At 54.0% G+C, this 12,470-nt stretch overlaps 1 protein-coding gene across 1 annotated transcript in view; it reads right to left on the minus strand.

Annotated features, from left to right (window-relative positions):
* B4GALT1 (beta-1,4-galactosyltransferase 1) overlaps window positions 1-11,740 on the minus strand; it is a 29,950-nt gene extending 18,210 nt beyond the window's left edge. Inside the window, exon 1 of the mRNA XM_040579929.1 lies at window positions 11,414-11,740. Within this exon, the coding sequence (XP_040435863.1) occupies window positions 11,414-11,684 (271 nt within the window). The 5' untranslated portion in view covers window positions 11,685-11,740. The remainder of the gene's footprint in view (window positions 1-11,413) is intronic.
* Window positions 11,741-12,470: the final 730 nt, after the last annotated feature.

Consider the following 12,470-nt stretch of genomic DNA (forward strand, 5'->3'; position numbering starts at 1 on the left):
ATGCTGACACCCCTGTGCATAAAGCAGGTGATCTCCATCGTAAACACTGAGCTGGGGATAACTGAGTAAATATCTGGCTGCTGTACCCTCCCCCTCTCTTCCACCTGGATGTGAACACACACGTGTGCACACACACACGCACCTGCACACATGTCTTATAGCTACTGTCTCCGATTTGCATTTGCTGAAGAGACTCCCGGGCCCCTTGCAGGGCATGCGTGGTGTGTGCACTGCACTTATGCAGCCCCTTGAGGACAACAAGCGATTTTTAGTGCTCTAAAAGACAGTGGCCATCATGATCAACCTTGTGCATACCCCAACATGCAATTACTAAAAAAGCACAAATAATGCTCCAGGCTCACAGCTCATTTGCTGGTTATTTACCTAGAAGTAGTTACTTTAGTTGGGTTGTGCTGCTCCACAAACCTATGCTCACTCGGGCTGGAGAGATGGCAAGAAGGAGACCAGCTGACCAAGCAGAAGTGCTCAGTGTACCCCAGAGGCAGCGAGGAAGCTTTCCTGCCTGATTTACTGCCTGCACAGTATAGGCAAGACCTTCCAGAAACAGGCATCACAGGCAGGATGCAAAGGGCCTCCTCATCTCCACATTTTGTGCAGGTTAAGTGGGCAAGTTTGCATGTTTCCCTCTCACAGGAGAAAGCGGCAGTGGTTTCTCAGCTTCCAGGCACTGGGATCAGTCCACCAATGCTCTCAGCACTTCGGCAGCTCCCAGCTGCACCCCTGATGTGCCTGCCTGGTTTCCTACTCTCTCTGCCCCACAGTGCGAGCTGGGTCCTGCAGACACCTGCCCTGCGGCCACGGGTCCAGGGCCAAAGCCTCTCCAGTTGAAAAGCAGCTTGCAGGGAGAGCTTGGAGGGCACTCTGCAGCAGGAGGAAGAGGCAAGAATGGGAGGAACTGGGGCAGGAAGGAACGTGCATGGGCATGATGACGAGGACCAGTGGCAGGACAGGGGGGCCAAGCACAGTCAGCCCAGTGCCAATGGGATGGGCGAGGGGCTGGTGCTGGAGCAGGAGGGGGAGAGCATGCATCACTTCCTCCAAAATTGGTACTGCTTCCCACCATGGTGGCGAGCGTTCTCCCAGAACAGCCTCTGGCCTCAACCCACCTCCACGCTTGCCTCCCCCTGCCCACCCCTCTGCCTGCCAGTACCACCTCCATGATGAGACCAGCACTCACAGGCCAGGATGATGCTACACTTCTGTGCATTTACAACAGCAAAGGGCATTACACGAGGCATGGTTCACCTAACCGGTTGTGGCCAGCGGACGGGATTACACCGGCCATGGGTGCCCAGGGACATTATTTTCCTGCCTCGCATGCACCCGTCACCGGCCACGGCCTGAGCTGGCAGGGCGCTGCAGGAAGCAGTGGGAGGAAGCAGCACATCCCTTGGCGGGGCCCTGCCAGCCTGTCCTGCTCCGGCGCCGGGCGGCTGCCTCCCAACAAGCAAGCCCTTTCCTGCCGGGGCAGGCTGCGCGCCCCGCTCCCCACCGCTGCTCCTCAGAAACAGCTGCGAGCCCCATGAGCCTGGGGGATGCTTTCTGGTTTAACGAACAAAGGCTCTTTTAACGTCTTGAGCGGAGTAAGCGGGGAGGAAATTAAAGTTCGCCATTTAGGTGAATTTACAGGGGAAATCTCCCGCTGGTGGCGTGTAAGCTCCAGTAGGGCCAGGACAGCCACAAGTGTTTGGACACTGCCAGCACAGCTTTTTTGCAGGCTGCCACCTGCCAGTTCCCTAGGGTCAAACGTGGACCACTCATTGTGCCAGCACTTGCTATCAGGAGGCTGGAACATCAGCAAGGAAAAGATGGGAGAGGAAAACACATTCATGATAAAAACCAGCTGCTGAAGACGGCGATTTAACAGTTTCAGGGTCTTGAAGGACACTGGTGAGAAATGATCTGTACTGCTCTGATCTCCAGTTAATCAAATCAGTTTTAAGGCAGCACACCTTCTTGTAAATGCTGCCCCAAGGGATGCAGCCACCGTGCAGGTCAGCGAGAAGACCCTAGGCATTGGCACCATACATGTACAGCAAGGCAGCTGCTTCCCAGACAGGCTTGATGCAAATCACCCACTTAATACATACACAGGCATCAGTGAGAATGCAAAAAAGTAAAAAACCTGATTAGGCTGTTCCCAAGTAGAGAATGGCTCAAGCTATGTTTCACAAAGCCATATGGCTGACACAAAGGAGCAGCAACACACCACCCCACCACCCGCTGCAAATTGACACTTTCAGTTCACTTCCCAAGCAGGACAGGGCTAAAGCTGAATCTGCAAACGCAGGCTTTCCAACCGGTGACCAGAGTCACAGTTCCGGATGCTAATTTCAAATAATTTCAACCAAAATTTGACTACTTGGATAGCAAGCAGTCCCACGGCTGTTATCTCCCAACGATCCTGACCCAGGACATGATCTGCTAATGCTGAGAATGTGCGTGAAGTTCGCTGCGAGAGCCATCCCATGGCCAAAACCCTATCCCTACCCATGTTTCCTAGGTAAACTTTCCAGCCCATTCACTATTTTCTACTCCTGTTCAGGGCGACTGCCTGACATAGAAGCCACTGGATATTGAGCTGCTACTAAAAACACCCAGGCATCAAGAGAGCTATGTGGGCTTGCAACTCCAGTCATGCATACAGCCCCGGATTTGTGGGCAGACACGTTTTGGGTTTAGTTACAAAGCTCCAACAGAGCAGCTTCATGAGCCTCCACTGCACTCTTCTAACAAAAGAAAACCTTAAAAACATGAATTAAGCAACACTTTGAAGCTTGCAAAGGACAGCAAAGCATGGCAGCACATCCTAACACTCCAGAGACTGTAAAAAAGGAGGTTTTAGCTGGCAGTGGTAGGGTACACCAGAAAAAAAGCTAGCCCCTTCCCGTCCCCCATCTCTGACACTCAGCAGCGTTTCTGCTCAAAGGGAAGGTGCACAGGAAAAACGCTCTGCAGGCACAGGCGACAGGGGACACCGTGGTGCACACAAACAGGAAGCAGCTTCTCACACGAAGCAGAAGGTGAGGCTTGCAAAAGGCCAGCGGCAGCGCAATGCTCCAGCATCGTGAACTTGGCCCACAGCCTCAGCAATCTTCTGGTCCCCTGCTTCCTAACAGCCAGCCACGCTTGCCACAACAGCTAAACCTCCCGCTGCGTGAGGCTGCCAGCACGCATCCTCCCCAGTGCTCATCCTGCTGACCCAAACGAGAGGACCCTTGCACAAAATAGCCCAGAATCCACTCAGCCTGATGCTAGAATAAATCTAGAGGGTGCTCCAGCCTCTCTGGACCACAGATATTAGAAGTGTTGGGAAAACTCAAGCAGCAATGCCCCACAGAGCCAGAACTGTACTGTAGCATTCCCAGAGGGGCTGTGAATGGGACAGTGCCACACTCCATCCAAGAAAGTGGTAGCAGGTGACACAACATGGGGCACCAGCTACAATGGGCAGTCCTGGGGGCGTTCAGGTGGGAAGGGTAGGGGGAACCCACTTCCCCAGGAGGGCAGTACAGCCCCACCAGAAGGAGGGTAGCTGGGCTTATGAGGAGGCTGGGAGAGGTGATCCAACAGACTGAATCACCCTCCCAGGCACTTCACTGGGAGAACCAGCAAAACTTACCTGCACACTTTAAGCCAGGCATAAATCTCAGATAATTTAGTGAGAATGAAAGCAAAAGCATGTAGCACGGAGGCTGGAAAAAATCTCTCCCCAAACAGAGCAGAAAAGAATGTTTCCATTGCCCTGGCCGAGAGCCGGGTGCTGCTCTCTATCCATCCAGCCATGTGCACAGCCGCACTGCCATGCTCAGACAAACCTCATGCGAAAGGAAAGCTGGAAAGGAGAAGCAGAACTCACAGGAAGGAAAAAACCCAAATAACCTCCTTTTGCAGGGGCCCAGCAGAAAAGGGAAGGGTCCATCGGCCACACCAAGTCGGCCCTGGCTGGGAAAAACAAAGCCAGCTCCACCCCAGAAATGCAGGGCAAGTCCCCCCACATGGGGCTGTGGAGCAGCGTTTGCTCCAGCCCCTGGACCAACGTGGCAGCTCCAGAGCAGGCAGGTAGCTGCACCCCACAGCTCAGCAAAGCAGGCATTTCCTATTAAAATCAGCTAAGCCTCAGAGCTGTGCCAGTGCCTATGCAGGCAGCACCCGCCAGGCTCCAGCTGGGGTTCAGCCCTGTGGTGGGAGGACAGGACCGGTGGATGGGGTCCAGCACCACTTGCCCAGCTGGGTTCCCTGAGCAAACCCCTGTCCTGGCATATGACCTAGTAGCCAAAACAGCCAGGGGGACATCCCTGTTTCTTGCAAACTGGATGGCAGCTGCTGCCCTTTGCTGCCTTCAGCCCTCTCCCCCTCCATAATAGTTTCTAGAAGGAAAAAAAAATAAAAAATAAAATATCCTGGGTCTGGCTCCCAGTGAGCAAAAAAGCACCTTCACAAGGACTGAGATGTTTTCTTCAGCTGGTCTACACTTGCAAAGTTGCATCCCCTGGCAGATGTCAGCTCTGCCAACACAAGGCTTGAGCCGGCTACGCCAGCATATGCTCTGTCTTGGGCATCACACAGCATTTGGCCATCTGCAACTGTGGACCCCAAGGGGAAACAGGCTGGGAAAAAAAAAAAAAAAAAAAAAAAAAAAAAAAGATGGATCACATATGCTGGCTACACTTGGTCTACATGATGGCAGGTTTGCATGATTAACCGAGTGAATATATTGAGAGAAAAAATAGCCTTAATCCAACCCCAAACACTGCCTGTTCCAACACAAAGTCTCACACTAGCACATGGCACCTTCCAAAAAAAAAAAAAAAAAAAAAGGTTGTCGTTTCCATGTTAAGGCACTTCTAGGAGAAGCAAAGTCCTCACCAGTGGCTCAAATCCAGCGCACGCCCACTGAAGCGGCTTTGAACTGTCTCCCTTTGAGCCTCGCAATCTGCATGCGATTAGCCCTTCTCGCTGCCGCAGTGAAATTAAATTCCAGGCCCTCAAACAGCAAACTCAAAACAAACAAACAGAAAAGCCTGGATCAGAAAAAGGCTGAGTTGCCCCCCTGCCAGGAACCCCCCGACCCTGCTGTGAGGCGGGTGGACAGAAGCTCTCCCAGGCTGAGTGGCATTCCAGGGACGTGGCTCTGTCCGGGGCAGCCCCAAATGGCAAGGCACCCCCATCCCCCCCATCCCCATCCCACCCTGCCGGTGGCTCTGCACCTGGATCCCAGCGCTGCCCCGGGGCCGGGGCGCTCCCCAGGCAGGGCGGTGAGTGCAGGGTGCCAGGTGGGGCAGAGGCTCCTCGGTCTGGCCAAGACTCCGCCAGCGCTTGTGCACCCCCAAAAGCACGGGGTGCTGCTGCCGGCGGGGAGCGCGGGAGGTGAGGACGGGAGCCCGCACACCTGGGGAAACGGCTGCTGAAACCCCGCTGCCCTGGCGCACACAGGTTGGAGGAAACCCATTCCGTAAAGTCTTTACGGGGCTGCTTCCTGCTTCAGCAAGACACGCTTGTAACTTAGGTGCCCTCAAAGCGAGACCAGTGACACCCCAGCGTGGCAACGTGACAAAAGCAGCCCTCTTTCCGACAAACACCTGCAGGGGCATGGGGACTGCCCCGAGCTCCTGCAACTCAGCCACAGCTGGGAGGCAGCTGGAAAGGCATCTGCAGTGCCACAGCATCACCGGTGAGCCATGGCCACCACTTGCCTGTCCGGAGGTGGTAATGCACACCTGGCTCACCAAGCACCTCTCCTTCCAGGCAGGGCCTCTAAGCACTGATTTGCACAAGGGGAAACTGTCCCAGTGGGGACAGCACTGAGTAGTGAGACCTTCTCCTGCCCAGAGAGACAGGGACAAGCTGGACACTGATGCTGCTCTACCCATGTTCCAGAAAACCCCCGATCTTTGGTCCCACCAGTGCAGCACTGCTGCAGACTGACCAGCTCTGTCGCCAAAAGCTCTGCAACCAAAACTCCTCTTGCTCTGCAAGGAAGAGTGTGCAAGAGGGAGGGAGGGGAGCATCAGCTGCAGGATGGTGGCTGGAGAGGACAGTCCACCACCAAGGAGAGGAGGTGAGTGGTGGAGTCCAGCAGCCCACTGCCTCGGGCTTGCTCACAAGGCCACCAGATCCAGAGCACCTCCCTACTGAGGACCGTGCACCCCAGCATGCTACCCTGGGAGGGGGCTGCTCAACACAGCGACAATGTCCTCCACCATCTGCTGAGAGCTTAACTGAATTCTGCATCCAAACACAGTTTGGGAAGCTGCAAGTGTCTGTCTCTTCCCAAACACAAACTTGGACAAATTTCCAAAGCAGCTAGCTGTTGCTTCAGATCAATGCTGGCAGAGAAACAAGCACATTATAAAACACTAGATGCATGAGACAGAAAACTTTCCTTTTCTCCCTAGCGCATCCTGCCTGTTGTGCTGTGTCCCTGAAACAGCTGCTCTCCAGGAAGGCACAGTACCTTTCCAAGTTAGTTTGCAAGCCCTATTAATAGCCCTCGACCTTCACTTTGAACAGCTAAGAGGATGCTAGGGATGCTCTCACCACAGAGGCTGCTCCCTGCCCACAAAGTCTGCTTCAGAGGTATGATGTGTGCCTGACCACACGGGTAGCTGCAGAGCGGTCGGCAGTGTTGCCAGGATCACGCATCTGCTCCCTGCCAAACATCTTAAACATATTCTTTGGAGAAGTTTCTCAACCCCTCTTTTCAGGCCAAGAAAGACTAACTTCCAGCAAACTAGTCCACGTGTTACCTTCCCCTCCCCCAGCCCTCTCCATGCTCTTCTCTTTGAGTTTCTGTTTTACTTTTTTGAAACAAGGCAGCAAAGGGACACAGCACAACCCCAGCTTGTGGCCCGCAGCACCCAGGTTGTGGGGGAGGTGGGAGGGAGTGGAAATAGCAGCTGTATCAGAAAGGTTAAAAAAAAAAAAAAAAAAAAAGGCAAAGCAGACAATACTAAGTTCAGATTGAGAGGAGGGGGAGATCCTGCATATAAAGCATACGCTTTCTCCAACGTTTGGTATTTTAAGTGACCCCACAGATTCAGAGACCCTGAGCTGCTGGGGCAGAACCCCCCCCCAGGGAGACAAGAGCCCATGATTGCAGGTGGGCACAGATCCTGGGTACACCAAGCCTACCAAACCCCTCCAGCACAGTCACCACCAGAAGTCTTTAAAAATGGTGTTTTCAGCACCTCTTAAGTTTTAATTTTCTTGCCCCAAATTACACTCTGCTAGGATGCTGCCAGTGTTGAAGCATCCTCTAACGCCAGCCCACGCAACGTCCATACATGAGAGGGCCTCAAGCTAGTTCGTGAATTCACTGACCCCTCAGGCAGCACATAACCTCTAAAAACTTCTGTTACACAGACACTAAGCATCACCACCAATTTGACAGACTACCTCTGTCTCCTCCAAACAAACCTCAAAGCATCAGAATACGTTCATCGCTTATCTTCAGCATCTACAGTTTACAGCAACTGCTTGCACTGACAACACAGGTACCAGAAGCAGTGCATTGAAAGAGAAAGCCCATGCCAGAGATCCTCCACCCTCCAAATGAGAGACAGCTGCTCACTCACTCACAAGCTCGCCAAAGGAGCTTCTTTTTCTCAATCCTCCGTTTCTTAAAACGTGCCTCGCTAATAGTGGAAAGCATCAGCTTCTGTACAGGACTCTGGCATCTTGAAGAAACAGTTGTTTTTCTTGCATGCCCAAGACCCCTGAGGAGAAGGACTTGGGGGTGTTGGCTGACGAAAAGCTTGACATAGCCTGACAATGTGCATTTGCAGTCCAGAAAGCCAACTGAATCCTGGGCTGCATCAAAAGAAGTGTGGCTATCAGGTCAAAGGAGGTGATTCTCCCCCTCTGCTCTTGACACCCCACCTGGAGTGCTGCATTCAGCTCTGGGGACCCAGCATAAGGAGGACATGGACCTGGTGGAGAAGCCCAGAGGAGGCCCACAAAGATGATCAGAGGGCTGGACCACCTCTGCTATGAAGACAGGTTGAGAGAGTTGGGATTGTTCAGCCTGGGGAAGGCTCTTGGGGAGACCTCATAGCAGCCTTCCAATACCTAGAGGGGGCTTGTAGGAAAGGTGGGGACAGACTTTTTAGTAGGGCCTGTAGTGACAGGACAAGGGGTAATGCTTTTAAACTAAAAGAGGGTAGCTTCACATTATTAGGAAGAAATTCTTTACTATGAAGGCGGTGAGGCACTGGAACAGGTTGCCCAGAGAAGCTGCGGATGTCATCTCCCTGGAAGCATTCAAGGCCAGGTTGGATGGCTCATGGGGCTGAGCACATGAGCTCAGCCCTTACCGGCCACACCTGGTATCTAAACAGGGCTCAAAAATGGCTACGGAGACAGCTGTATTCTAAAATAACCTCCATAATTAACACGTGCTCTCGATCATGCAGGACTTGAAAATTACATCCTTGTAGATAAGCCTGTCCATGAGATTCTACTTTGCAGACTTCTGGCACTGAAAGATATGGGCTGTTTGAAAACAAGCTTTGGAGAGGGATCTTACCACCAAAGAAACTGCCCCCTTCTGCACTCCCTCCTGAAAACAGAAGGCACAGAACTACCCCATCACCAAAACACACAGGCCTCATGGAAAAGGTAGAGGAAAAGCATTTGACTGTTTTGAAAGCACTTAGGCTAATATATATAGTACTTCTACAGAGCAACTTTTTAACTTTTTTTTTTTTTAATACTGTTCTACAGTTCCTAAAAAACAAGTTTGGGGAAGGACACCTGCAGGATATATCTTGATTTACTTGCTTTTGGGCTGCTCCTTGACACCCTATTTAAGATACTCATTGGAACACAGCTCTAAACTGAAGCATAAATACAAAATGCTTATATTACCTTGTATTAGAGAGTTTCATAGCTATTAAGGACTTTTAATTCAAAATCAAATTACAGTATTATTTCACAGCCCTGATTTACGCTTTAAATTATAAATAAAGGCAAGTGAACCATAAAGGCGTTTTAAATTTGGCAGCTTCTTGTAAAGATTAAACCTCACTCAGCTAATGCATTTGCTGCAGAGCCAGACAGCAGCTTGTAACCTACTCTCTCTAAATATCACTAGGAAGAAAACTCTGGGCCTCTGAAACAAGTACCTGACTATTAGACCATTCAAAAAGCCTGAGTAGCTCAGTCACACATATCCTGTGTGATTCATCACATGCTTCACAAAGGGGGAGGGAGGGCAGGAAAAAAAAAAAAAAAGATGAGGTGTGTTTCAATAAATTTAGGTTTATGCTGAGGGAACAGGGTAGTTGGTGCTGCCTGTTCCCATCAAAGCACTTCTCTCAATGGCTTTGCGAAGGTGGGAATCACAGGAAGGTCCTTGCTGGTTCCTGCTTGTAAAGTTCATACCAGTAAGAAGCTTTATGCACAAAAAGAAGAGGATTTTTTTAGTTCTGGGTGTGTTAACATAATTGTCAGAAATGCCTGTGGAGTGTACACCTCTCTTACCACCACACACACACACCCCTCGCCTTAGAGGTACATGAGATGTTGATCAGGGCCAACTCAGCTCTGGCCAGCATCTGACGCACAACAGAATTGTTTTACAAATGTTTCAGTTCACTACCAAAACCTGAGAAGAGCAGGAAAAAAATAAATACCCATCAGGTTTCTCACCTACATGCTGGCTACAAACCTTGAAGCCATACCATTGCCAGCCTGCATCTGACTGCACCACCCCACAAGTACTGAAGGTAGCACTGCTAGAAACCATTTGCCTGCTGCACTGTAAAAAGCTACCGACCTGTACCTCTCTTAACATCTGTAACCACTTCCACGAGCCTCATTCAGCCTTTGGCAGATTCAGAAAACTGCACTGAAGATGTTACAAAGCCATTCTAAAATATTTTAATTGAACCTTCAGTGGCTGACTCAGGTAAGGCTTTGAATCTTGGGGACACTAACAGTGTTTCTCTAAACTCCAGGCATTTCAAAAGCACATGACTCACTCCTGAGAGGATCAGTGTAAGTGGAGAACATTTAAAGCAAAGCCATATTCATAAAGGGCTCCACATCCACTCTGTGAGGGCAGGCTTGCACAGCTACTTTCAACTTAAAGTAATCTAGGGGACAAAAAAGTGAAAGATACGAATCAAAACCAACAAAAAGCCATAGCACAGTTCCTTCTGATGACCTCAAAACTGCCTTCCTAAACAGGTGACCAGAAAGCACCCACAGAATCTATTGGTTTCTGTCTCTGTTTTGTAAATTGAAAACTGCAGGTAGCTTGTCAAAAGTCTCTTCCCCCACTGTGATCTCTGCTAATAAAGGTGCCCATGCTAACACTCGACACGCTGATGAAGAGGGAGCTGATCCCCAGGCACCAGGGCTCGAAGAGCTTGTAGGCAGGTGACTTAACAACTGGGATGCCAGCAGGTCACGGTAACAAACTCCACCTACACCACAGGAGGATCTGTTCAAGGAGCAGCCACTCTAGACAGCAAGTTGGGTGAAAGCCTTGTAAGAGGAGGAGAAAAGATGAAATTTACCTCGCCCCCACCTCTGCTTTGTGACAAAGCCAGTGGATCAACACAGCTACAGGTGATCAATGTAAAAATGAGACCACCAGCAGGCTGCAAACCCGCAAAGAGCTGCCAGCCTCCCAGCACCCAAGCAGTCCTGGGAAAAGCCTGTGGGGAGCACAGTTCCAGTGCTGATAAAACAGACGCCAGGCTGCCACGTATCAGGATACTGCATCACAGGACCAAATTCGTGGGAAGCGCCACCGGGATGCGTAACAACTGTATTCATGACCCTGCCTCACAGCACTTTGTAAATCTGTGCCGCTTCTCGAGCGGGTCCGCGTACACAAAAGGCTGCGAAAGCCGGCACAGCACAAACAGCCCGTCTGATCCTTCCTGTGAGATTGCGCGAGTATTTCGGGTAGAGTTCCCAGAGGAAATTACCCAACCTCGCCGGCGACCAGAAAGAAACCCAGCCGGACGGGGAGGGCGCGCTCCCCGAAGGCGCCGAGGCTCCGCTCGCCGCTGCCTGCCTTGCGGGAGCATCCGCGCCCCGGTCCCCCAAACGCCGGCTCCCCGGGGATTCTCCCACAATCCCCCTCCGCCGGGCGCCGCGAGGCTGCACCGGCCGGCCGGCCGCACGCGTGGGCAGCTGCGCCGCTGTCACACCCGCCCCCGCCCCGCGGGGACAGGCACCCCGCGAGGGACACCGGGACCCACCGCGCGGCGGCGGGATCTGGCGGCAGGCGCTGCCGTCGGGGCGGCCACCCCGGCCCCAGCGCGGCGGACGGCGGCGGGCAGCGGGCGGGCGGGCAGCGGGCGGGCGGGCGGGCGGCAGGAGGGGAGGGAGCGGAGACACCCCCCCCGCCCCAAAACCCCGACGGGGCGGCACTCACCGAGCAGCGGGGAGGTCTCGGGGCAGGGGCCCGGCGGCGGCGAGGCGGTGGGGGGCCGGGGCCGAGCAGTGGGCGGCGGCGGTCGGGAGAGCGGCAGCGAGAGGTTGGAGGGCGGCGGGCGGCGCGGCGGCGGCTCGGGGCTGCCCGGCGGCCCCAGGGCGCTGCCCGCCAGGTAGTAGAGCAGCGTGGCCGAGAGGTGGAGGGCGCAGAAGGCGACGAGGAGGCGGCAGGCCCGCTGCAGCGAGGTGCCGGGCAGCGACGGCTCCTTCATGCCGCTGCGCTGGCGGGGAGCGCCGCCCGCTCCGCTCCGCGCCGCGCCGCCGACGGGAGACGCGGACGGGGCGGGGGCCGCGGCGGCTCCGCCTGCGGGGGGCCGGCCCCGCGCCCCTCGCCCCGCCCACAGCCGCCCGCCACCGCGGGAGCACCGGCGGGACCCCCCCTCGGCACCCTGCCCCCCGCGCCTGCTGACTCCGGCATCCCGCCCCCCCGGCATCCCGCGCCCCCGGCCTCCCGCCCGCCTCCGCCGCCGGCGGCTACGCGGCGCCTGCCCCGCACCGCCGCGGGGCGGGCCCTCGGAGCGCAGCCCTCTTCCTCTCGCTGCCCTTGCAGCACTACCCCGTAGCACCGCGTAGTAACCGTGGCCGCAGGTCCGTGCGGGTCTCTGTAGCAGCGTGCGGAAACGCTCGGCTTTAGCAGAGGGCGTAAGAGGCAGCTGCGAGCTGCTGCCTGGTAGTCCATGCGGCATTTGGGCTTATGCCCCTAGGAGGCTGCAGGTGGTCTTCTCTTGGCGCGACCAAGTGTAAACTCCCGTTTTCTGTTCGTTGGGTGGAGACGGTTTCAGTGCGTTTTCTGCAAAGCGAAACAGGCTAGGACCACCTTTTTATTGCATGAGTTACCCCAGCAGTGCTGGTGGCAGGGCCTTCTGGAGGTCTCCAGCCAAATGTCCTGCTTGGAGCAAGGATATTGCCAGTAGCAGGTGAAGTCAGCCATGGCTTTATCCCACAGAGCCTTGAAAACTGCCTGGCATGGGGATCTCCACCCCTCTGGTGCCCGGTCC

Source organism: Falco naumanni, chromosome Z (assembly GCF_017639655.2).
Source record: "Falco naumanni isolate bFalNau1 chromosome Z, bFalNau1.pat, whole genome shotgun sequence".
Taxonomy (NCBI): Eukaryota; Metazoa; Chordata; class Aves; order Falconiformes; family Falconidae; genus Falco; species Falco naumanni.